The sequence below is a fragment of the Cervus canadensis genome, chromosome 3 (assembly GCF_019320065.1).
Source record: "Cervus canadensis isolate Bull #8, Minnesota chromosome 3, ASM1932006v1, whole genome shotgun sequence".
Taxonomy (NCBI): Eukaryota; Metazoa; Chordata; class Mammalia; order Artiodactyla; family Cervidae; genus Cervus; species Cervus canadensis.
In genome coordinates this window covers 112,453,079-112,478,807 of record NC_057388.1, presented here as the reverse complement: position 1 = coordinate 112,478,807, position 25,729 = coordinate 112,453,079, and the positions used below count along the sequence as shown (strand labels likewise).

The window sequence follows — 25,729 nt, the reverse complement described above, 5'->3', positions numbered from 1 at the left end:
ATGAAGGATTTAACCTCCTCTTACCCGTCTGCTCGTCTCCACCTTCAGCACCCTGGTTTCTGCCGCGTTCATTACCAGCTTCCATCGTCTCTCTCCTACTGAGGGCGTCCGGCACCTGAACTTGGCTCCCCTCTTGTCTACCCTCCACACACTGGCCAGAGTGAGTTTTCAACAACGCTATTTGCTTTGTGATTTTTAAACTTTCAAAAAATTGCTTTTATAATCAACAAATTACCTGGACGGTATGAGACTGTACAGATACGAAGGGCATGCCGTTTTCCTCTCTCCTTCCTCTTTCCCCTCTCGGAGGAACCAGACAGTTCCTCTCCTCAGAGGCAACCACTGCCACAAGCTTTTTGCTTCTCCTTCTAGAAACACGCCACGCATGTATAAGCACAGGTAGACACACGTCGTTCGTGACGATCGCTTGACATGCGGCCAGTGTGGCTGAGGTCTTGCAGTTTTCAAACAAGAGACCAGTGTTTCCCGTGTTGCTCCATTCCACGAATATTGAAAATATTTGTGTTCGCGTTTCTGAGCAGGCTCTATGCAAGTGTCATGGTTACAGGTAAAATCATTTAGTATTTAAGGGCAAATGCCATGAAACATCACGGGTTTATGAGACTGTTGAAAGGAGTAGAAGACAATGAATACGTTTTTCTTTGCGAACACTGATTGCTTGAGTCATGGAAGGGTTTTAAGAGTCGGACACGACTGAGCGGCTGAACTGAACTGAACTGAACAGTAATGGGGCTTTCCCAGGTGGCGCTAGTCGTAAAGAACCCGCCTGCCGACGCAGGGGACAAGAGGTGCGGGTTCGATCCCTGGGTCGGTAAGATCCCCTGGAGGAGGGCATGGCAACCCACTCCAGTACTCTTGCTTGGAGAATCCCCATGGACAGAGGAGCCTGGCAGGCTATAGTCCATAGAGTCACAAACACGACTAAAGTGACTTAGTATGTGCAAACTGTACTGTTAACTCCAAGATTTTCCTGAAACTAAAAGAACACTGAGACTTCCTTGGGGGTTCCAGGGGTTAAGATTCTGTACTTCCAGTGCAGGGGTCATGGGTTCAATCCCTGGGCAGAGAGCTAGGATCCCACATGCCACGTGGCAATGCAAAAAAAAAAAAATTCTCAAAAAGAATTTTAACCAGATATTCAACAATCAGAGATTTTAAATTAGTGTAAGTTTTCTCACCAATATTACACTCCTATAAACCACGGACTTTTCAGGTGGCACTAGTGGTAAAGAATCCACCCGCCAATGCAGGGGACGCAAGAGACGTGGGCTCAATCCCTGAGTAGGGGAGATCCCCTGGAGGAGGAAATGGCAACCCACTCCAGTATTCTTGCCTGGAAACTTCCATGGGCAAAGGAGCCTGGTGGACTACAATCCACGCGGCCGCCAAGAGTTGGACATGACTGAGCGACTGGGCACATTTTGAAATCTTTGTCAGAAGGACCCAGATGTGTGAATTTCTGCTTTCAGCCATGATGTCTGGGAAGATCATTAACCACCAGTAAACAGCTAAGTGCTATTGCTGCTTGCCTGGGTCACTTGATGCTGAGCTCATGAATGTACCCTGAGTAACCCCTGAACCGAACTGAACAGTAACGGGGCTTCCCGGGCGGCGCTAGTGGTAAAGAACCTGCCTGCCTATGCAGGAGACAGGAGCTGTGGGTTCGATCCCTGGGTGGGAAGATTCTCTGGAGGAGGGCATGGCAACCCCGCCCTCATCAGCCCTGTGGTTGCCCACCACTCACCCTCCTCTCGCCCGCGGGACATTCTGTCTGGCTGAGTGACCTGCACTGTGTGTGCACCCGGCCCCCAGCCTCCTGCCTTGCCCGCTGCCCGCTCCAGCCCTCCTCACTCACCCCAGGCCTGAGGCAGCCCCCACGAAGGCAGGGTGACTGTCCTGCCTTCCTCAGCGCAAGTCCACCTTGTCTTGGAAGTTTTCTCGGTCGCCCACCCCCCTGGGCCTCCCCCAGCATGCGGTCCTGTTGTTTCTCTAGTCCCACCGGAAGTTCCTGGAGAACAAAGACCCCAGCTCTCATGTCTGCTTAATGATAGTTGACAACTCGCAGATGGGACTGAAATGTCCAAGGTGGGACTTCAGCCCCTAGGACTGGCTAATTAGAGCTGAGGATCTTTCTGGCACGCCCAGAGCACGCTGCAAAGGAAGCTCTGGGCTCCACGTAGAGAACCCTGCCAGGGCTGCATGGGGAGGGGATCAAACACAGGGTCACCCGTCCCTTTCCACACGTCTCCCCATGTAATCCTCAAAACAGCCCCCTAGCGGGAGGGCCTCTGGCCCCCACATCTCAGAGAAGGGAGCAGAAGGTGCAGGAGTCCTTCGGGTTAAACCAGCTCATCTCCGTGGGGGCTTCCCTGGTGACTCAGCTGGTAAAGAACCCACCTGCAATGCAGGAGACTCTGGTTCGATCCCTGGGTTGGGAAGATCCCCTGGAGAAGGAAATGGCTACCCATGACTCCAGTATTCTGGCCTAGAGAATTCCACGGCCTGTTATAGTCCATGGGGTGGCAAAGAGTCGGATACGACTGAGCGGCTTTCACTTGCTCTCTGTGGGGGACGGGCAGAGGGCCCAGGACTCGGGTAGCAGCGGTCCCGGTGGCTTGTTCTTATTGGCTCAGGAGCAGCAGGAGCTGAGCCCCTGTTTTCCCCTGACGCCCCAGCAGCCTTCGGAACCCCACCACACTGCCCTCCACCCACACATGAGACCCTGTGAGCCCATCGCCACCACAGATGGGACGCGATCCTTCACGCCTGACCTGTTTGCTGGTGTCAGAGGCTGTCAGGCCCCAGAGACCCCCTTCCTTCTCCCTGTGGCTCCAGGGTGCAGGAGAATGGTTCAAAGGACTCCTCGAGGTCTCATGGGATTTGAGGACATCTGGATTTCTGGGAAGAGTTTTCTGAAATGAGTGTCTTGGGGACGGCCTGGAGGGGCCTGAGGGGAAGGGGTAGCCCTGTTCCTGGGGGCAGGGCAGCGCCCAGGCTGGGGCCAGTCCGCTGGGCCAGCGGGAGGGGATGGGAGGGCAAGGCGGGACAGCACAGGGCGGGGATGAGGAGGGAAGTCCCGGAGGGCCGTCGGCCAAGGCCGATCCCGGCGGGCGGGGAGGAGCCGCGGGGCGCTGGAGGGGGCCCAGGAGGAGGTGGGAATGGGAGGAGACGGGCGCGCAGTGGGGGGAGCCTGACCGGTGCCGGGAAGAGGCCGAGGCCGCAGGGGAGCGACCCCGAGGCGCGGGAGAGGAGGTGAGGAGGGGAGCGCGGGGCGGGCAGAGGGCGCAGCTCCGGAGGCCGGCGTTTGTCGGCTGCACCTCGAGCCCTGTCCTGTCTTCAAGGCGATGGCCTGGCACCTTTTCCCGGTGGGGGCTGGGTCTCCACACCTGGGGCTTTCTGGTCCTCGGGAGGCTGCTCCCAGACAGAGTTCTTGGAGAGGGTCTGACCCTCAGGAGGCCCCCGTCCCCCGTCACACAGACTGAGGTGCGGGGTTGGCGGGCTGGGAGAGGAAGGCTCCGGAAAAGAACAAGGCAAGGGAGGGAGAGTCTGCCTAAGAAGACAGCGGAGGTGGGGCGGAGGAGGGACCCCCATTTTCTGGGGGAGTGTGGGGGAGCGGGCCGAGGTGGTGGGGCCGATGGGATCAGGCTTCTTCAGCAGGGCAAGGGTTAAGTGGGCTCCTGGCGCCCACCGCCCTGGGCCCCTCCCACGTGTTTACGTCCTCCCCAAAATATTCAGCCTCCAGCTAGCCTCCATTCCTTCCCCCTACACCCGAGCTGTGGGCCTCAGGACCCCGTGGAGCCAGCAGTCTGGGCACAGGGAGTGGGAGAGGGGGTGCTGGAGAGAAAGTGGACCAGAAAACAAGGGGAGAGGGCTGGAGTGGGCAACAGCACTGCTCCCCAGCTGCTGGTCTGAGGACTGGAGCCGACCCAGCACCTACCTCGGACAGTGCCAGCCTGGGCCGGGTCTGGGAACAGTGGGGCCGGGTGGGAGGAGAGGGACGGGCCAGGGCAATACCAGGGGGTGGGGACAGGGGTCTGCAGGGCCACTCCGTGTCCCCCCCACCTCTATCCAGAGCTCACCAGACGCGGCCCCTGAGCCACAGGGCCCGGGAGCGGTGGCTCCTCCTCCAGACCCAAGCACAGCCCTCCGCAGGGTCCCCGGGAGAAGGAGGTGAAGCCATGTGGCAGCTGCTGCTCCTGCTGGCCCTGGGGCTGGGCGCCATGGGCTTGGACAGGGCGGAGCTCACGGAGGCCCAGCGCCGCGGCCTGCAGGTGGCCCTGGAGGAGTTCCACAAGCATCCGCCTGTGCAGTGGACCTTCCAAGTGACCAGCGTGGACAGTGCCATGGACATGGTGAGCACCAGCCCAGCGAGGGGAGGGCGGGGACAGGGATCCGGAGACTGGAACGTCCCCCTGCCCCGAGAGCAGGTGCAACGATGCTTGGGCCCCTGAGAGCCGCCCAGCTCTCCAGAGAGAGGCTGCCAGCCCAGCTGCCCACCCCCCCTGCCCCGGGGAGTGCTGCTGCCCGCTGGGGAGCAGGGACAGGTCAAACCCGCAACAGCCCTGCTGGCTCAGCTGGGCAGCGGGTCTTCCTCTTGTCTGTCGGCAGCTCTTCCCGGCCGGGCAGTTTGTGAAGCTGGAGTTCAAGCTCCAGCAGACGAGCTGTCGGAAGAAGGACTGGAGGAAAGCAGACTGCAAGGTCAAGCCCAACGGGGTGAGCTGACGGCAGGGCGCGTGCTCAGGGCGGGAGTGGGCGCCGGCTTCACAGCTGGAGAAGCCTGAGGGTAGAGACCCTGGGCAGGGCAGCCTCCCTGGTTCTGACCTGCCTGCCTGCCTGCGCCCCTGGCGGTGATGGCTGTGGGTGGGCTGAGGGGGCCGGGACAGGCAGGAAGAAGGACACACAGGCTCCAGAGCGGGTCCACCCCAGGCTGTAGGTCACTGGCGGAGGGACGCCGTGGTCCCCACCCTAGGCCTGGTGAACTTCCCATTTCTCATGAGTTTTCAAGGGGACATGGCCTGGCCTGGGAGGATTCTTAAGAGGGTTTGACTGTCATCAGCCACCTTGGGGGCCAAGTCACTGCCGTGCAGGTGACCCCTGGGCCCGGAGCACAACCACCTCTGCCAACCACAAGTCCTGTTCCTGCGCTGGCTCGTCAAGGCCTCGGTCACCTCCCTCTGCTGAAGGAGTGCTGGATTAGACTAGTGCTTTTCTGGACTTTTACACCAGGATCCCTGTGTTCAATTCAAATCTTGCAAGAAAACAGAAAACACAAATAAATGTAACAGATGGCAGCACAGTGGAAGCCAGGTGGGGAGAACCTGGCTGTGTCAGACACAGACAGACACACACACAAACACACGGTTTGAAAACTAAGTGCCGCCTACACACAGACACACACACACAGTTTGAAAACTGCAGGATAGTTCTGACTTCTGAAAATTCCCAGCCCAGAGCTAGGTTGTGCCCGGACCCAGCTGGCCTGCCAAGGGAATGGGCCCCACTGCAGGCTGACCCCAGGTTCCGCCCTCACGGGCCTGCACACCTCCCTTCACCCCTTTCCTCTCTGGCCCCCATTCCCCCTCCGCAGAGAAAGCGTAAATGCCTGGCCTGCATCAAGCTGGACTCAAAGGATCAAGTCCTGGGCCGGATGGTGCACTGTCCCATACAGACACCGGTTCAACGGGTGAGGAGGGGGCTGGTAAGGTGGGGGGAGACTAGGCCTTGGGAGAGGCCTGGATGGAGGGGTGCGGGGGCTGAGGAGGAGCTCTGGGCCTGGCCCAGGCGCCCCCTGGGACGGGGGCGGGGGCGGTGGGTGCTGGCAGGAATGGTGCGGCTGGAGTGGCCCTGCGCCCGCAGGAGCTGGAGGAGGCCCAGGACACCCAATGCAGCAGGGTGGAGCATGCCGGCGAGGACCCCCACAGCTACTACCTTCCCGGACAGTTCGCCTTCATCAAAGCCTTGTCCCCCTGAGCTGAGGCCTGGTGGGTAGGCGGCCAGGAGGGAGGGGGACGGGAGGACTGAAAGCGCGCTGAAGCTGGGCTGCGGGAGGCAGGGGGACAGGGGTTGGGAGCCTGCGAAGACCGCCTCCCTCACGCCCCGCCTGTTTCTCTTCCCTTTCCTCTAGAAGTCACCCGGCTTCCTGGAAGGAAGGGAGGTCACCAGTGAAAGCCCGCCTCCCTCCTCTGCGCCCCGGGGAGGGGCCACCCCTGACCCCTGACCCCTGAGCTAATAAAGCTGCGCTCAGCTGAGTTCTCACGCTCCCTCACATTCCCTCCCTCCCCCAGCTCGGCTGCAGCGTGGCCTGTGTGTGAGCAAAGGCCCTGGTGCTCCGGCCTCACGGGGAGGAAGCAAAGCCCCGAGGTGGGGGGTGGGAGGGGGCAGGACCCAGCCGCCTGGACACCCAGAAAGCCGCAGACACCTCCTCCTTGCCCAGGGGAGGCCAGAGGCGGGGGTGGGCGTGGAGGACCCAGGCTTGTTTTCAGGGGCTCCCTCGGGAAAACAAGCACGCCCACGTGTACTGATACAAATTAAAACATAATTTAATAGGGATGAGCATGGGTGGGAATGGGGACAGTGGAGGTTCCAGGGAGACCCAGGTGTGAGGGACACAGCAGAGAATCACCGGATAGGAGAACCTGGAAGGTGGATAAATGCAGCTTCCACGGCCGGCTGGCCGAGCTCAGCATCGCCCTCAGCGGCCTTCCCCGCCTTGCCCACCTGCAGCCTTAGGACCAAGCCACTTTCTTCCCCCGAGCCTCAGGCTCATGCAGCCGGGACGGGCAGCAGCTGTGGCCACGGAAGGGGCCAGGGACCTCCTCCCAGGCGCACTGCGTAGGTGGCAGGACAGCCTCATGCTGAGCCGGCTGCTTGGGGATGACCCGAGGGAGGTACGTCTCTGATAGACATCTGGAGAGTTTTCCTTGAAGGGCAGCGAGCAGCCGGACAAAACCGTCCAGATGAGCAGGAAGGCCACCGAGCGCCCCGGGGCGCCTTCAGAAGACGAAGGAGGCGGCGGCAGCACCCGCGGGGCCGAGCACCCGCTCCGCCTGGGCCAGGCTGTCCCGGGCCTGGCGGTCCAGGTCGCGGCACTCCTGCAGCGTGTCCTGGAACTGGCGGCAGGCCTCCTCCAGGATGGAGCTACTGCGTGGGGGCCAGGCCTCCCAGTAGCTGGGCTCCACCCAGGGCTGGGCCTCCGCCGGCCGGGGGCCGGGGGTGCCAGGGCCGGGGCGCAAGGAGCTGTCGAGGTCCCGGCACAGCTGGTAGAAGTCGCTGCCGCGCCCGCTCACACGCTCGCCGTCGAGGACCTTCAGGCCGGGCAGCAGCTCGCGCACTGAGGCCCAGTAGCAGGGGCTGGCACACAGCGGGTTGCTGAGCCGAGCCAAGGGGTCTCGGAGCCGCAGGCGCTCCAGACCCCGCAGCCCCGCCAGGCACTGCAGCTGCGCGGGCCCGGCCAGCAGGTTGCCCGCGGCGTTGAGATGCTGCAGGTTCTCGCAGGCGGCCAGGGGCTCCAGGCCCGTCAGCCGGTTGTCGGCCACATTGAGCACGGCCAGCTGCCGCAGGGAGGCCAGCGGGCCCAGCTGGGTGAGCGCGTTGCCCGACAGGTCCAGCCACTCGAGGCCCAGGCAGTCCCCCAGGCAGCCCAGGTCCACCAGCCCCAGGCCCCGCAGCTTGAGCAGCAGGATGGACTCCAGGGAGAACTCGCCCGAGCGCGCCTTGAGCAGCTGGGGCGTCACGTGCACCCCGTCGGCCTCTCCCGACTTCTCGCCTCGAGGCTCCATGAGACCAAGTGGGTCCGGGGGGCTGGGGGGTCGGGCAGCTGCGACGCAGGTGCTGCTGGTGGTCAGCAGGCTGCTCACCCCACAGGTCGCCCCCTCCACTCGGCCTGGGCCCGGGTTGGACGCATCTCCGGCAGCCCCACTCAAGGGCCAGCAGGTCCCTAAGGAGAGACAATCAAACAGTGAGCGGGCCTTTGAGCACCGCGGAGCTGCAGCAGGGGATGCGTCCGTGACCACCCCTCCCCTACTGCCAGGGTTAGCTGCCCAGGGGGACCGGAGGACTCCAGCCCAAGGCGCAGAAGGGCCAGGAGCCCCACGGCGGGAGCCGGTCAGGCACAGGCCTCCACCTGAGGGGGTCCCAGATGGAGTTCAGGCCTGACGTTACAATCCCTCCACGGTCCCCAGTGTGCACAGTCTCATTCCTTTCCTTTTTCAGTAACTGCTCGTATCATGAACTGAGACATTTCTTCTCAAATCCTTTCAAGCTATTTTTGAATAGACAATAGGCCCCCAGGATCGCCATCTCCTTTGCTTCCTTCCTGTGAATGCCCTGCCTTTGCAAACACAGTTGAGAGCACCTGGGCCTTGCCTTATTCCCTCCAAGGTGTTCTCAATTCGAGTTTTTTCACCATCAGTAGTGAACTCAAAATGGGTTCGGGGTTCCATGGGCTCCCCCCACCGGTGGCAGCTGTGGGGGCTGAGTGTCCAGCCTTCCGTCCTAGACAAGGAAGCTGGGGTCGAGGGAGTGAGTAGCAGCACCACCAGGGCCCATGCCTTTGCTCCCCGACCCCTGCCCGACAAGACCAGCGCTTCACTCTGGCCTCAACAGAATGTCCCTTCCCGTAAGCCAGAGAGCATGGTTCCAGCCACAAACGTGACACCGTTTCCCAAGTAGGCAAAGAGGGGCTGGGGAGGGAAGGCGGAGCAGTCCAGGAAGCCGTCCTGGAGGCAGGGGCAGGGTGGCCCCGATGCTGGCTCCAGAAAAGGGGAGGGAGGGGACTTCCAGGCTGCCAGTGGCCATCGGATGGGCAGAGACCCAGGGGCCACCGCAAGCCCAGAGCCCGAGGGAGGCAGCCAAGGGGGAGGGGCACCCGCCATGCCAGAGGAGCACAGAGGGGTCAGGGTTCAAGCAGAGAGGAAAACAAGCGGAGACCTCTGCTCCAAGTGGCAGCTCCCCAACCTGCAGACCGGCCAGCCCCAGGCCCAGGCCCAGGCCCAGGCCAGGCACGGTGGTGCCCGCGGAGAACCAAGGGGCCATTCACTCCTGCTGTTTACAAAGCCCCGGGCTCCAGGGCCGTGGTCAGGCTCCCAGGCTGTATCTCCATAGCAACGCCACTTTTCATTCCCCGCCCCCCACCAAGGAAACCAGACCCAGAGCTCTTCCCACACCCCCTAGGAAGCTGGGGGGCTGCCAACACATCCCGCCTCCACCTCACCTCTGAGAAGGGGGTCCCACATCTTTAATCTGCCACAGCCCAGCTCTACCTTCATTTCCAGCAAAGTTTCTGTCTCAAAGCACTGGGGTATCTGCTAAGAAGCCTGGCTCACTCCGCGGAAGCGTCTGCTAGGGTTTGTGTGTAAGCAGCGGGGCGACACGGTCACCACCGCGTCAGGTTAAACCTGATCTGGCCCACAGGGCGGGGGGCAGGTGAGGGGCACTGGACCTGCCATAAATGCAGGAGCCGGGGACCGGGACCCCACAGCAGACAGCAAGCCACGGGGAGGAGGGAGCATGTGGCCTCGGAACCTGGCCACGCGACCAGATGCCGGGCTCCGTCTCAGGCCCGTGGGTGCAGAGAGGATGAGACGCAGGGTGCCCGAAGCACCAGCCTCAGGAGGCTGGCGTGAGTCCAGGCGGACGGGGTCCAGGTGCCACCTGGGTCGAGGTGTTGCCTCTGCCATGTGCCCGTCTCCCACCCATGAGAGGACAGGAGTGATCCCCCCATTTGGGGGAGCGAACTGCCCTGGTGGGGCATGTCCACTCCAGAGCCCATTGGGACCCTCCAGCCTCTCACCACCTCCTTCCGCTCGCCTCCTCACACACCCCCTGCAGCTCCGGTCCAGGTTTCCCCTCTTTAGGAGTGTGGAGGAGCCACTGGGGGTGATGCCACACCGCAAGGGTTCCTCTCCCGAGAGCTGACCAGGGGATGGTGGCACCAACCAATATACGTGGCCCCCAGGACAGCCCCTCCCGCCCCCCCCACCCCCCCGCCGCACACATGCCTTCCAGCAGTGGCGAAGAAGATGCCACCTGAGCACAGACTGCAGGTGACTTCAGGTCACGCTGTTGCAATCACTGAACACAAGCTGCACAAGGCTTTCTTCAAGAAGGGGCCACGAGACCCTGCTCAAATGAACACACAGCAGACTGCCTAGTACAGAGGCTTACGATCTCAAGGTAAAGAGTTCACGGAGGCTGCTGAGCAAAAAAACGATTATGGTGAATTTCCCCTGCTGCCTGCCCTTCTCAGTAATTTTGAGTGGCAACTCCGAGAAAGCTGCCCTCCAGGGCCGGCAGGGCCGACACAGACCAGCTGCGTGTGGGCCCTCCCTACCCGTTGACGCTTTAAAGGGGCACCTCAGCAGTACACCGGGCGGGACGGCTCGAGTCACCGTGGAACACAGCCCACCTTTCCACGCACACGCCGCCAGCAATAACGCAAGCAGTGGGCAGATAGAAAACGGCTTCTCCCTGAATACAAAACTGGCAACCCGGCTGGAACTGAGAACCATCCTCATTCTTCTCAAACAGGCTCCAGGGCCTGGCCGTCCCTGTGTGCCGCCCTAGGACGGGACGCTCTGCCCACTCGTCTAGGCAGCTGTCCCCCAGGCAGCTTTCTGGGGCTTCCGAGCACTCAGACTCCCGGCTCTGACCCTTCTGGGCCAGGTCCCTGCGTGGGAAGGAGACGGGTGGGGGGCATGTAGCTGGGGAAATGCTCCAGGTTGGTCTTCAGGGCTGGCCAGACGTCCCACCGCTTCTCCCAGGAAGCCAAGGGGTCCTCCTGGGCACCCACCGTCTCATTCTCACACAGGTGCCTCTTGACAATGATGCTGGCCAGGTGGCTCTCCGTGGAGAGGGAGGCGCCGCTCCACTCAGAGGCCAGCAGCCCCACGCTCTCCAGCCGCACCAACGGGCTCTTCTCACTCTGGCCCAGCAGCGAGGACGTGGAGGAGGGGATCCGGCTTCTCTGCACGGGCTCCCCCAGGCCCTTCCCTTCTTCCCAGGGCTGGGGGCTCCTCTGTTGCTCAGTGTGGCCTCCTCCCGCCCAGCCTTGGGGCCCTGTAGGGAAGGGGAGGGCGGTGCGGGCTCTTCAGACTGCACGAGCTCTTTCACCTTGTATGCGAGAGCCTGCCTCCAGTGGAGATCGGCCCCCTCGGGGAGGATGGCCTCGATCCTGCCCCTGAAGCGGGGGGTCTGGCAGGGTCCTCGCGGTGGAAGAGCTCAGTGAGCTGGCGGTCCGTGGAGAGCTGCAGGGGCTGGGCCCTAGGCCAGCCGCAAGGCCACGCCCATCTCTCGGGCGCTCCGCTCCAGGGAGACGTGCCGGTAGCGCAGCTGGGGCTGCACCAGGCCAAACGCGGCCCGGGCGGCGCGTCCCTCCTCGGCCGCCATCCGGAAGGGCCGCAGGCGCATGACCGGGCTGTAGATCAGGTTCCAGGAGGCGGCCCCCGGCTTGCCCAGCCGCTGCTTCTCCTCGTAAACTCGCGCGGCGGCCGCTGTTGCGCCACCAGCCACTCCGGGAAGCCCGGCCGCGGGGAGCCGGGCCCGAGAGCCACAGGCCGAGCTGTCCCCAACCGCTGTCCCTGCAGCCTGTCCTCCGGAGCGCGGCCCAGGGGCAGGCCGAGGACCCCGAGCGCCGCCTGACTCCTCGGGCTCCCCGACGCCCCCTGCCGGCCCCCCGGTGGGCGCTGACGCCCACGGAGTCCATGTTCTCGGCCGGCTGCCACGGAGACAGAGGCAGACGCCGCCGTCCTTGGCCCAGCACCTGGTCGCCCATCTCCTCGTGGAGCAGGGGCTCGGCTTTGTAGAGAAGAAGGCCGGAGGCGGGAGGCGATAGCAAGGGTTCCCCTGGGCCACGAACCTCCTGAAAGGGCGGAGACGAGACAAAGGAGAGCGGCAGGGCCGGGCTGCAGAGGAGCTCGTTGGTGCTGTGGTTACAGGTCCCGGCTTGGGGCTGGCTGGGGGGCATGCATGCCACCTCGGTCCTGCCTGACCGCGTCGTCGGGGGAGCGGCAGGGTCATCTCTGGGAGGAGCAGGTGGCCGAGGCCCACACTGAACCGCATGTCCGTCCCTGTCTTCCAGAGGCGAGGCATCAGGCGCTGGCGTTGTGACAGCGGCCCTCAGGAAAGCAGCGGCTGGTCCGCCGATGGCAGGCCCTTCGGCTGCTTCTCGGGCGGCCCTCCCCGCTGCCCCCCGCCTCCATCCCCGTGCTTCCCTGCCTGCCAAGTGACGGGGCAGACGCGAGCACTGGGGCTGCCCCTTCACTTTGCCAGGCCTGATGCTCAACTGGCACGGATGCCGGTGACCCGGCAGACGTTCCTGCAATTTGACAGTAAAGAAGCGCCTCACGTCAGGCGAGGGACGCTGACCCGGGGTGTCCAGGGGGCCCGGGTGCCCAGCCTTGGCCTCAGCCTGCGCAGTTCTCCCCGGCTTCTGCAGACAGAGCGGCTTCAGGGCCAGGCGGCTGCTCGCCCTCACCAGGAAGCAAGTGTCTCCTCTTCCGCTTCTTGAGGTAACGCACCTCTCTGGCCAGACCAGTTACGAGGATGCTGGCCGGCCTTGCCTCCTCACCCTCGCTGGGCTAGCCTGCCTCCAGCCCATCCGGCCTGGCCTGGGCTGAGTACCGGGTCCCCCGCCTCGTGCCGTCCACAGGCCTTCGGCCTGGACACCTTCTTCCCAGGCTACACAGGGCACTCCTGCCCCGGCGCGAACAGGCCGGGGGCCGGAGTCTCTCCTGCCCAGGTGGGCATGACAACCTACAGACAGGGCAGCCGAGCCAGGCCTCCCCAGGCAGCAGGCCCCTGTCTTCTCACTGAGGACACCCAGGCCCAGGAGACCTCCCTCCTGTGCCCCCGGAAAGCCTGGTCAGGCGCGGGGACCCACGGGCTGCTGGGCAAGGGCGGGCTCTCTTCCTCTGCTGGGGAGGGTCCCTCCCACCTGTCTTCTGGGCGCTGGAGCTTCTGGTCTTCCGGGGGCCACTTCGCCTCTACGTCTGCAAACTCAAGCTGGACCTCAGTCTCCGGCAGGTGCTGCCTGGCACCCTGGCCGAGTCCACAAGGGGCGCTGGTAGCTCTGGCACTGGACTTGGAGCCAGGAGGAGCCAGTGGTGGGTAGGGTCGTGGGTCTAGTCCTGGAGGAGTCAGCACACATGGGGGGGCTCTTGCCCCATGGATCCTGAGGGCGCCTGCTTCTTGTGGGGCTTTCTGACTTGTTCTACTTCTGACATGCCTGGGCGCTTGGGGCAGTGAGAACATGGGCCAAGGCTGTAACAAGCAGAAGAGGACGGCTCTCACCTAGTGGGCTCTCGACCGTGGGCACCACGCCAGGGGAAGTGAGGCCAGAGGTGGGGAGAAGGGAGAGCCGGAGGACCTGAGGAGTCGTGACCACTGGAGGCCAATCCCAGGGCAGAGCTCGCCAGACCCCACCCTCCTTGGCAAGCGAGGCCTGACGTTCACCGTTCCGGACCCAGCGGAACGGTGGCCCTTGAGTGGTGTCTGTCCATCTTCTTTGCCATGCTAACACTGTTTCTTTTTTTTCAATGTTTATCCAGAACCTAATAGGCACTTGACAATGTTCCTGTGTGCTGGATACAGTATAGAGTAGGCAAGGCCCCTGCCTGCAGGTGGCCCCCAGGCTGGCGGGAGATGCAGACGTGAATGAAACTTACTCGCACGATGTGAAGAGAGCCCCAGTGCGGGGTATATGGGGGCAGCGCGGGGCCGTGGGACCCCGGGGGGCTGACCTCACCACGACGTAGGGCTCCAAGGCGCCAGGCAGGTTTCCCGGAGAGAGCCGCAGGTGCCCGCACTGTCAGTGAGGCCACGGGAGCAGAGGGGGCCAGGCTCGGCATCCTGGGCACCCGTGGGGCCGGGGAAAACAGGGGCACCACTCGGTCCTGCAGAGTGAAGCAGCCTGAGGCTTCCCAAGCCTCCATCAGGGCACAAACGACGGGGCAGCTCCTGAAACTGGCGACTCAGGCCTCCAGCATCTCCTCCCCTCGGAGCCTGCTCTGCTCTGAGTCTGGCCCCCACTGCTCCCTGGAGCTGCCCCCCACCGACCGCAAGGCCCCCAGTGACCCCGACTTCTCTGCACCAGCCCCACCCGCCCCTCCTCTTGGCCCTGGAAAGCACGGTCTCCTTGGCTTCCTGTCACCGGAGACTCCTTCTCAGCCTCTGCCCTGTTCCTTGTCCTCTGCCCAGTCCTTAATGGCATTTCCTAGTCTCTCCTACCACACCCTCCTGACTGGGTCCCTCCACACCACTGAGCGAGTGAGCGCTACAACCCCCAACCCCGCCTGGCTCACGACCCCCTTGTGGGCTGCCCCTTGCCCGCTCTGCCTGCAGTCAGCTCAAGCCAGGGCAGAGACTCCAGTTCACCCAGACGCTCAGACCCCACACCCAGGCACCATCCTCAACTCGTCCCCCACCCTCCCCCCATTGATTTTTCCTGGAGATGAGATCAAATTCAGGGCTGCTCTCAAAAGAAAAGAGACACAAAGAAGTCAGAGACAAAATATGCAGAAAGGAGAAAAGAAAATGAGAGGGAAGGTAAAAAGCTAGTGAGTGAGGATGTGTCTCCAAGGGAAAGAGAAGGTTCAGAGGAGGACAGCGGATCCCGTCCCGGGCACCTGAGAAGAAGGAGCGTGCGTCCCTCCAGCCCAGAGCGAGATGCAGGTTAACCGAGGAGATTTAAGCCAGGATGTTCTGACTCGGTAACATGAAACGTTCAGAAGGGCCACCAGGGATGGCAGGACGGCCTTCACTGGGGACGAGCCCACTGGGCAGCTCAAGGGAGGTTCGGCCGTGAAAGCAGGTGGATGACACCGAGGAGCCCTGTCCAGCTGGAGAGGCCTCAGGAGAACCGAGAGGAGACCACCCCAGCCCATCACTCGACAACCGAGTCAGCCACCACCACGCCAGGCGCCTGGAGCCCACTGGAGGGGACACCGCGGAGGGGCCAGGTCAAGGCACAGATGAAGGGCCAGACACTGTCCTCATCCAGAGGAAGGGCTCTAGATGTCAGAACCAGACAGACTCACCTCTGCTCTTATTTTGATTGAAGAAACGGAAACCCAGAGCAGAAACATGATGCTCTGTGGCACAGCAGAGGACCGGAGCAGTCCGTCGGCTTCGTCGCTCCTAAGAGCGCAGAACAGGGTACCGAAGGCGGGCCCGTGTCCCACCTGCTCTCACGGATGAGGGCAGAGAAAAGGATAACACTTGTGAGTCGGGCTGCAGCCCAGCGCACACCCCAAAGCCTTCACCCGAGGGCCCTAGTGGACCCCAGGGCACCAATCCTGTTCCGTCCCCGACCAGCCTCGTCCCACCAGTCTGTCTGTATTCTGCAGACACCTTTGACCCACTTGACCATTTAGCAAAAACTCATCAAATATCTACCGTGAGCCAGCACTGTGCCCTAAACATACACACACGGGAGAGGAACTGTCGGCTGGCACGCGGGGCTCAGGACAGCAAGACAACTTGGAAACAGCGAGCCAAGAGGGCCGAGCACTACAGAGCCTGGGCGGGCTGACCAAGAGGCACAGCGAGTCTGTGACACTGGAGTTTAGTGCTGTCTCTGAAGGGTGACAGAAGCCCCCTTGGGCTACTGCTTGAGGAACCCTGTCTCCTGACAGAGCCCTGGGCAGATCCGGAACCCGGGGCGATGGGCGGCACCCACAGTAAAACCCCCCTTTCTCTCCACCGAAGCACAGCAGGATGAGAGCGAGGTGGGCGCTGCGGAAAGCTGGCCTCGACTCTACACGAATCCAAAGTGTGACATTTAAAAAGAAAGTCACCCACAAACTCCAGGACTTTGGTTATTAGTGACAGGTTGTTTGTGACACGTCTCATAACAGCTGACACACACACCTTTGAGGACGATGACAAGGTGGATGGTTTGGGGCTGGACTGGGAGGGGGGGAACCCACAGAGGGAGGCCTGGCCCTGGGAAGCAAATGGGGGGCAGGGGGCAGGAGAGGAGGAGCAGGTAATGGAGGCAGGACTGCAGGTGAAGGGGCAGTTTGGAGAGCCATGCGGGGGGCACGTGTGCTTGGGCTGCTGTGAGGAGGAGGAGGGCCTCCCCAGTGGTCCTCCCCACTATCCCAGATCAGTTACAGATGTGGCGATTTTAAGGTTCTTCTGGAACAAGTCTTCAGGAGTAGACGTGACAGGTACTGAGCTAAAGATGCAGATCCATGGAAAAGTCTCCATAGAAACGGAGGAAAAACACTGGCAGAAGAAGAGAGGGGAGGGTGGTTGCCCAGGCAACACAGACACTGTGGGGAGGGTAGAGGTGGAGCAGACTCCAAAGGTGCCCACGGGCAGAGGGCAGAGAAACACCTAAGTGATGTTAGGGAGAGCCAAGGGAAGCCCTTCCAGAAAGGACAGACAGGGTCACTTCAGCGGGATGAAGCAGCTGGAGCCCCAGGCTATGCAATGAGAAGCAGGGGGTGCAGGCGCTTGCAGTGTCAAAGGGTCTGGAGGGGAAAGGCTTAGCTCCATCTCAAAACAGAGCAAAGGTGCAGTGGGAAGATAGGGAGGACTGATGGCAGAAGCCTCCAGAGGGCGAGGGGCTCAAGGCACAGGTGCATGGCATGGGGTGGGGGGCAGGTGGAAGGGGTTATCCTCAGAGACGAGAAAGAATCTATTTTTTCTTCCCCCTGTCACAGCAAAGAAGGACGCTGTGGTGGCAGGCAAGTCCTTCAGTGAGGGCAGGGGGAGGACCCAGGCAGTTTATGCCCAGGAGCCTACAGACTCCCAAGGGGAAGCCATATACTCAGGCAGCAACCTGCTGGCTGAGCCTGAGGCGGGCGGGGCCTCAGCACGTAACACAGGCGCTGGCTCCACAGATCAGAGGTTTCCTCACCGCCCTCGCCAGGGGCGTCCCAGGCGGCTCGGGGGTAAAGCATCCACCTGTCCAGGCAGGAGACGTGGGTTCGATCCCTGGGTCGGGAAGATCCCCTAGAGAAGGAAGTGGCAATCCACTCCAGTATTCCTGCCTGGACAATCCCACGGACAGAGGAGCCTGTTGGTCTACAGTCATGGGGCCGCAAAGAGTTGGACATCCCTTAGCTCCTCAACAACTCTTACCAGGCCTTTTCCCATGCACAGGCCCAGAAGGAAAGGGGCCACTTTTCTATTTCTCCTAGGCCTGCCTCACCCCAGTGCCTCGTTTGCAACTCAGCCTACCCTGGGCATTCAGGAACTATGCCAGAGGGACGTTTTCACCCTGCTCAGTCACTAGCCCCCACCTCTCTGGGGGGTGGGTTGGGGTGGTGCCTGTCCACCCCCCCACACACACCCCGACCTGCAGGGGACTTCAAAGCACTGGATGAGCCTTCACATCCTGGGTTTCTCATTCCCCAACCCACTCAAGCTAGGAGGAGACAGAAGATGGTGAAGAAGAGGATGGGACTAGAGGAACACGTGGATGTAAAAGCCTAGAGCAAACCACTGTACATTTCAGGCTTTGGTTCCACGTGCACACCTGGCTGCACGCAAACTCTAAAGGAGAGGTTTGAAACAAACATGCATCATTAGATTTCGCCATATGCAACAAGTGACACAAAATGAGGTGTTTTAAACTACACACACTTGGCTCTTTTCTGCGAGGCTGCTCTCCATAGTGGATTGAGAGCATCAAGTTCCAGAGCCAGTCTATGGGGGCTTAAATCCTGCCTGTGAGCGAAGAGCTGTGTGTTCGTCCCGCTACTGAGCCTCGGTTTCCCCGTCTACACAACAGGGAGAACAGCATCTGCCTCCCTGGCTTGTGAAGGATTAGTGGCGTTCAGTTCAGTTCTGTTCAGTCTTGTGCGACTCTGCGACCCCATGAACTGCAGCACGCCAGGCCTCCCTGTCCATCACCAACTCCCGGAGTTTACTCAAACTCATGTTCATCGAGTCGGTGATGCCATCCAACCATCTCACCCCTTCTTCTCCAGCCCTCAATCTTTCCCAGCATCAGGGTCTTTTCCAATGAGTCAGCTCTTCGCATCAAGGTACTGAGCGGCAGTTCCAGGCACAGACTGTCTGATGGACACGAGCCCGCTGTTCAGCGCTGGCAGTGAAGACAGGGGAGACCGGGCCGCCCGCTGGGCCTAGGTCAGGACAAGCCGCCTCGGCCCCTGGAATCCGGGAACCGCCACGCCCGCTCCCCGCCTTACCTACTGCCGAGGGTCAGGCCGGCCGGCGGGGCCGACGGAGACGGGACGCCAGCGCCGCTCCCCCGGCAACTGGCCGCGGCCCCGTGGCGGGGAGCAGAGCGCCGCCTCCCAACCCCTCGCGCAGCGCAGGCCCGGGACCTACCACAGGAGGCGCCCAGGGCCCGGCAGAGCCAAGGGGGAGGAGTCCAGGTTCCAGGACGAACTTCCGGGAGCGACAACCCAAAGGATCCTCCGCGCCCACCACTGTCCCGAGGCTCGTACGTTCCTCCTGCCGGCAGTCAGCGCGGAGTGCGCAGGCGCGCGGGCGCCGGCCGGAAACGGTGGGGTCTCGCCGGCTTCTCCGCGCGAAGTCGCTCACTGGTTTTTCCAGATAGAGTTTGTTCTAGTCTAAGGGTGCTAGTTTGGAGGGGCGGAAAGGGACTTGTTTGTTTGTTTATAATCGTTCTAGTTTAGCTCTATGGTCTTGGAAGAAGCGCTATGCGCTTCGGACCGATGGCGACCAAGTCTTCTTTTTCCACTGGCCGATCCCCAAGGTCCCTTCCACCCCGGGGCCTTTAACCCGCTGGAACTTGACTTTTGTGCATGATTTGAGACGGGGAGTTCATACGACCTTTTTTTCATTTAGAGAGCTGATCCTCCTGCAGTGTGTATTGCTTCCTCGCTGATTAGTTCTGCCCTCCCTTCTTTCACTCCCATATGCATAGGGATCTATTCGTAGGCTCTTATATTCTAATGCATTTCTATTCTATGCTAATAGTCTCTCCCTGCAGGAATACATTTCTGGTTTTTTAAGATATTATTTACATGCAATCAATGTCCCAATTTTAAGTGTACATTGCAGTGGATTTTGACAAATTTGTTCACCTGCAGAACCACCTTCGCAATCTAGGTATAGGATATTTCTATCCACACACACATCCAGTAATAATAAAGTAATAAACCACTTCACCTTTTCTCAATTAACCTCCCACCCTGTGCCCCCAGGTAACAGCTAATATGCCATTTGTCATGAAAGACTAGGTTTACATTTCCTAATAAAGATATATATAATAAATAATAAAGATGGCAATCTACACTATGCAGTCTTTTATGTATAGCCTCTTTGGCTTAATGCAATGTTTCTGGGATTCAGTCATGCTGATGTATGAATCAGGAACTCATTCATTTTTATTGCTGAGTAGAATTCCTTTATATGAATGTAGCATAATTTGTTTACCCATTCACCCTGTTGACGACTTGGATTCTTTTCAGTTCTAGGCTATCACAAATAAAACTGCTATGAACATACCTGTCTGTGTGAGGGCAGAGGTTTTCATTTATCTTTGGTAAGATAGGAGTGACCATGGTGGGGTATATGGTAAATCATGCTTAACTCTGTAAGAAACTGCCAAACTATTCTCCAAATTGTGCCATTTTATATTCCTAGGAACAATGTTCAAATTGCCTCCAAATGCTTGTCAACGCTTTATTGTCAGCTTTTTCATTTTAGTCATTGACATTCCCAGGTGAATAATAACATAGGTTACATTTTCAGGTGCTTATTTGCCATTTGTACATCTTCTTTTGTGAAGTGTGGTTACAAATTATTTGCCTACTCTAAAAAATTGGGTTTCTCTTACTGTTGAATTTTTTATATATTTATATTTGGCTCAGTTCATTACATATTCTGGATATATGCACTGCAGATGTTTTCTCCAAACTTTCTTAACAATGTTTCAAAGACCAGTAGTAGAGATGGCACTGTCTGATCTCACCACCATCACCACCACACAGAGGAACCAGAGATCAAATTGCCAACATCCGTTGGATCATTGAAAAAGCATAGAGTTCCAGAAAAACATCTACTTGTGCTTTATGGACTACGCCAAAGCCTCTGATTGTGTGGATCACAACAAACTGTGGAAAACTCTTCAAGAGATGGGAATACCAGACCACCTTACCTCCCTCCTGGGAAACCTGTATGCAGGTCAAGAAGCAACATTTAGAACTGGACAGGGAACAACAGACTGATTTCAAATTGGGAAAGGAGTAAGTCAAGGCTGTATATTGTCACCCTGTTTATATGTGGAGTACATCATGTGAAATGCCAGACTGGATGAAGCACAATCAAGATTGCTGGGAGAAATATCAATAATCTCAAATATGAAGATGACACCACTCTTATGGCAGAAAGTGAAGAGGAACTAAAGAGCCTCTTGATGAGGGTGAAAGAGGAGAATGAAAAAGCTGGCTTAAAACTCAACATTCAATAAACGAAGATCATGGCATCCAGTCCCATCCCTTCGTGGCAAATAGATGGGGAAACAATGGAAACAGTGGCAGATTTTCTTTTCTTCGACTCCAAAATCACTGCAGATGATGACTGTAGCCATAAAATTAAAAGACCCTTGCTCCTTGGAAGAAAAGCTATGACAAAACTAGACCGCGTATTAAAAAGCGGAGACATTACTTTGCCGACAAAGGTCCATCTAGTCAAAGCTGTGTCTTTCCAGTAGTCATGTACAGATGTGAGAGTTGGATCATAAAGAATAGTGAGCACCAAAGAATTGATGCTTTTGAACTGTGGTGTTGGAGAATACTCTTGAGAGTCCCTTGGACTGCAAGGAAATCAAACCAGTCAATCCTGAAGGAAATCAGTTGAAACTCCAATACTTTGGCCACCTGATATGAAGACCTGATTCATTGGAAAAGACCCTGATGCTGGGAAAGATTGAAGGCAAGAGGAGAAGAGGATGACAGAGGATGAGACGGTTGGATGGCATCACCGACTCAATGGACATGAGTTTGAGCAAGCTCCGGGAGATGGTGATGGACAGGGAAGCCTGGCGTGCTGCAGGCTATGGGATCGCAAAGAGTCGGGCATGACTGAATGACTGGACAACAACAACACTAATACAAATTTAATAATGGGGTGCCCGGGAGGGGGCAGCTGAGGTGAGGAGATGGAGGGAGCTCTCTGTACTTTCTGCTCAGTTTTTCTGTAAAACCTAAAATTACCCTAAAAAATAAAGTCTATTAATTTTTTAAAGTGGCAGCAGTAGGGTTACTTGGATTATGAATCAGAGACCTCGTGATCTGTGTTTAAATGATCTAACTATGAGCCATTATTATCTAAAAAGCACCTTTCCACCCAGAGGGCTATCCTGAACCGTAGCACAGCCAGTCACCCAGGTATTTGTGGCTTCCAGAACCTGGGGGTCTGCCCCAGGGCAGAAGCACGACTTTCCCACCGCATCTTCTTCCCACCCTCTCCCTCCTTGCTCCAGGCCCTCTCGAGGGCACTGGCTTTGATAATCATATGTGCCTGCTAAGTTACTCCAGCCCTGTCTGACTCTTTTCGACTCTGTGGACTCTAGCCCGCCAGGCTCCTCTGTCCATGGGATTCTCCAAGCAAGAATACTGGAGTGGCTGCCATGCCCTCCTCCAGAGGATCTTTCTGTCCCAGGGATTGAACATGCGTCTCTTACTCTCCTGCATTGGCAGGCAGGTTCTTTCTTACTTGCGCCACCTGGGAAGCCTGTGTTCAGGAAAAATGCCCTTGAGGATCATCCAGTATCATCTTCCCCAAAATGTGTCTGATCAGATAGTGCTGGTTGGGTAGGAAGATCAGAGACCATGTTGTTTTTCAAATAAAAGTATCCGGATTCTTCCCCGGAGCCTGTGGGGCACAGCTGCTAATTCAGTTGGCTCCTTGGACCTTCCTAACTCACTTGAAAAGAGAAATAGTAATAGTAATAGCAATTGGGAGAGCTGACCAAACACACACAGGTCTCCTAGGGTCCAGACAAAGCCTCTAACGCTGGATGAGGAAAACTTCCAACCATTTCCTGAGTCAGAAGATGACCTTTCCTCCATTTCCTCTCCTCTCCTCACTCCTTCCATGTTCTGTTTGCTAAGCCCCCTTAGAGGAAAGTAGCCTAAGTTAAAAAGCCTCCTAACAAGCGGGGTGGGGGGTGGAGGTGAAGGTTGGTGGTACTGAGATCTAATCTACGGTGACCACGTGTGTTCCAGATGGAAAGAAAATCAGCAGGGGGCACCCGGATTTGAACCGGGGACCTCTTGATCTGCAGTCAAATGCTCTACCCCTGAGCTATACCCCCAAGGCCATTTTAGGCTCTGAACCAGCACCAGTTCACTGTATCATAATACCCAGGTATGTAGTTGATGGCAATTACCATCCATTCTCTGAGAGCCAGTGGGAACCTGTAGAACTGGCATCCCTCAGTAACACCCTCTGGTCTCCAACCTCCCCTGCACCTCCCACAGAAGTGCTTACTTCTTGGATGATTTCTCTACAGATTATGTCAGCTGTTTTGTGTTTTTCTTCTGTGTGAAACTAATTATCTCATCCATATACTTTTTCTCCTGTGGGTTTATACCTTTTTATTGCTTTATTATAGTTGTTGTTCAGTCGCTAAGCTGTGTCCGACTCTGCAGCCCCATGGATTGCAGCACACCAGGCTTCCCTGTCCTTCACCATTTCCCCAAGTTTGCTCAAACTCATGTCTAGTGAGTCAGTGATGCCATCCAACCATCTCATCCTCTGTCATCCCCTTCTCTTCATGCCCTCAATCTTTCTCAGCACCAGGGTCTTTTCCAGTGGGTCAGCTCTTCGCATCAGGTGGCTTGGTATTAGAGCTTCAGCGTCAGCATCAGTCCTTTCAATGAATATTCAGAGTTGATTTCCTTTAGGGTTCACTGGTTTCATCTCCTTGCAGTCCAAGGATCTCTCAAGAGTCTTCTCTAGCAGTCACAATTCAAAACCATTAATTCTTTAGCACTCAGCCTTCTGTAAGGTCCAACTCTCACATCCATACATGACTACTGAAGAAACCATAGCTTCAGCTACACAGACCTTTGTTGGCAAAGTGATGTTCTGCTTTTTAATATGCTATCTAGGTTTGTCATAGCTTTCCTTCCAAGGACCAAGTGTCTTTTAATGTTGTGGCTGCAGTCACTATCTGCAGTGATTTTGGAGCCCAAGGAGATAAAGTCTGTCCCTGTTTCCACTTTTTCCCCATCTATTTATCATGAAATGATGGGACTGTATGCCAAAATCTTAGTTTTTTTTAATTTGAGTTTTAAGCCAGTTTTTTCACTCTAACTGTTGCTTCTTGACCTGCATACAGGTTTCTCAGGAGACAGATAAGGTGGTCTGGTATTCACATCTCTTTAAGAATTTTCCACAGTTTGTTGTGATCTGCACAATCAAAGGCTTTAGCATAGTCAATGAGGCAAAAGTAGATGTTCTTCTGGAATTCTCTTGCTTTTTCTATGATCCAATGAATGCTGGCAATTTGATCTCTGGTTCCTCTGCCTTTTCGAAATCCAGCTTCAGCATCTCGAAGTTTTCTGTTCATGTACTGCTGAAGCCTAGCTTGAAGGATTTTGAGCATTACCTTGCTTTCATGTGAAATGAGCACAATTGTATGGTCATTTGAGCATTATTCAGCATTGCCTTTCTTTGGGATTGGAATGAAAACTGACCTTTTCTAGTCTTGTGGCCACTGCTGAGTTTTCCAGATTTGCTGACATACTGAGTACAGCACTTTATTGTTATTTATAATAATTAGGAAAATGTTATTTTTAAAAATTGTGTAAGTGAAAATATAGGCACAAATAAGTAAAATTAAATAGCTATGTAGCCAGACCCATGAACCATGCATGCATTTCAAATTTTTTTAAAATTTGATACTTTGGTGAGAAGAGCAATTGAATAATATAGTTGTCTTTACTGATACTTTATAGCATTATAAAATAAATTTTTAGGTATAAAGAAAAATAACTTCCAATCTAGAATTCTGACAAGATTGGGTGCATTCAGGGTGCTATGGCTGTAGACTCAATCTAGAATTCTGAACCCAGGTAAACTGACATTCAAGCAAGAGGACAAAAAGACATTTCAGATGTGCCAAACCTAAGAGCATTAACTGGATCAGAACCTCACTGAATTAAGGAGAAAGAAGGGAGATGAACCCAGAGAGAAACAAGGAAATGCAAACCAGAAGGATGACACCCCTAGAATACTTGGAGCCGCCTTCTCTCCTGAGCTACTTGCCTTTGTGGGGCCAAAGATACTCTCCTGTCCTCTGTTTCCCCATCTGCAATATAGGTGTAATCATACAACCCCCTGGGCTGAATTTTTCTGAGGCAGACTGAGATCTTCAGCTTGAATTGGCCTGCTCTGGACGGAAGAGGTGAATCTCCTTGACTCCCTTGAATGAGTTTTCCCCATATTGGCAGAAGCTTCTTTAGATTTAGTTTCCTGAATGGTAAACTGGGAAGAGAGCTAATCCATGACAAAGAAGACCCTCCCAGGGGCTCCCAGCAGGCAATGGGAGGAAAGGGTGGGGGGTCTCAGGATATGGGTCTTTGGTGGAGTGGAGGCACCAGGGCTCAGTAAACACAAGATAAGGCAAGGGTGAACAGGTGCCCTGGGTGTGGCTGCAAGTGTGAAAGGGCCTGGTCGCAGATGTGTGGATCTAGAGCAGCGGTTCTTAAAGCATGGCCCTGGACCCCCAGCATCAGCGTTACCTGAGAATTTGTTAATCAGAAACTTTCAGGGGGAAGCCCAGACATCCCTGTTTTAACAAGTCCTCCAAGTGATTTTGACGCACCCTACAATTAAGAACCACGGGTCTAGAGCAGAGTTCAGAGGATGAGCAATCAGACTATGGTCCTTGGCTTTCAGCCTGCCTCTGCCCACCAGCTCAGTCTGACCCTGGGGCAGGTGCTAGAATTCTTAACCCATCCCTTCCTGGGGGTTCAGTACCTAGGTCGTCCTGCAGGTGGCCACAAGGGAGCCGATATAGATCTGTGACCAGTGTTTCTCAAAGTGGGATCCCCCAGACCCTCTATAAGAAGCTTGTTCCTAACCCCATGTCACATCTGCATGTTTGACAAGCTCCCAAGATGATTCCTGAGCACAGGAAATCTGAGGACTGGCCCGAAAGGTGCAGCATGCACAAGGTCAAATTCTGGTGTCCCCATTAGCTTTTCCTTGTGGTCCTTAAGTTGCATGGCGTTGTGTGCTCTGCTAAGGCCACATTCTAGTTCCCCTGATGGTCCCACTTCATCATTAATCTATTAAAACGCTCCTCTTCTGTAGCCTTTACATTTTTTGACTGATAGAGGATAGGGAAGAGTGGAAGATAAGAGACTCATTGGCTTAATTATAAGGTTCTGAACCCAAAATCAGGAGAAGTGGATTCAGGTCCTGAGTTTATCTGTAAGGAGCTGTGTGTGCTTGGGTAGACCAGTAATCCTGAATCTCTGGGTTCAGATGCCCATTGTGAAGGGCATGGACCAGTGACCCTGAAGGCCTTTCCTGACATAAATACCAGTGTCAGTGCTTTTCCAGGAGCAGGGAGGTGGTTACAGGGAGGGGGGACCTGTTGCTTATTTCTCATCAAGGAAGTAAAATTATAGTGAGGCTGGCTTGGCAGCTTTGAGCAGGCCCAGCCTGGTGAGCATCTTGTAGCAAAAATTTATAGGAATGTTGGGTGTGGCTATACAGGTAAAAGGCAGTACTAAGGCCTCTACTTATATCA

General features: G+C 56.9%; 2 protein-coding genes and 1 non-coding gene across 7 annotated transcripts; 1 reads left to right on the top strand and 2 right to left on the bottom strand.

The window, feature by feature from the left end:
- The first annotated feature begins 3,129 nt into the window (after positions 1-3,129).
- On the top strand, positions 3,130-6,269 carry RARRES2 (retinoic acid receptor responder 2). 2 transcript variants are annotated; one of them, XM_043464061.1, is made up of 6 exons: positions 3,130-3,273; positions 4,174-4,373; positions 4,630-4,734; positions 5,609-5,704; positions 5,878-6,002; positions 6,146-6,269. In XM_043464061.1, the coding sequence occupies exons 2-5, from the start codon at positions 4,200-4,202 to the stop codon at positions 5,989-5,991; spliced, it is 489 nt and encodes a 162-aa protein (XP_043319996.1). In that variant the 5' UTR covers positions 3,130-3,273; positions 4,174-4,199; the 3' UTR covers positions 5,992-6,002; positions 6,146-6,269. The 2 variants fall into 2 exon arrangements, with proteins under 2 accessions (XP_043319996.1, XP_043319995.1); XM_043464060.1 differs by having other exon boundaries at positions 3,142-3,273; positions 4,094-4,373.
- Positions 6,270-6,536: 267 nt separating this feature from the next.
- On the bottom strand, positions 6,537-18,311 carry LRRC61 (leucine rich repeat containing 61). Of its 4 annotated transcripts, none has more exons than XM_043464058.1 (3): positions 18,180-18,311; positions 15,054-15,197; positions 6,537-7,957 (listed from the first exon to the last, which is right to left on the bottom strand). In XM_043464058.1, the coding sequence occupies exon 3, from the start codon at positions 7,797-7,799 to the stop codon at positions 7,014-7,016; it is 786 nt and encodes a 261-aa protein (XP_043319993.1). In that variant the 5' UTR covers positions 7,800-7,957; positions 15,054-15,197; positions 18,180-18,311; the 3' UTR covers positions 6,537-7,013. The 4 variants fall into 4 exon arrangements, with proteins under 4 accessions (XP_043319993.1, XP_043319990.1, XP_043319994.1 ...); XM_043464055.1 differs by lacking the exons at positions 15,054-15,197; positions 18,180-18,311 and adding exons at positions 11,131-13,145; positions 13,758-13,895; XM_043464059.1 differs by lacking the exons at positions 15,054-15,197; positions 18,180-18,311 and adding an exon at positions 10,811-10,952.
- Positions 18,312-22,207: 3,896 nt separating this feature from the next.
- On the bottom strand, positions 22,208-22,279 carry TRNAC-GCA. The gene has a single exon. It is a non-coding gene; the product is annotated as a tRNA-Cys (tRNA).
- Positions 22,280-25,729: the final 3,450 nt, after the last annotated feature.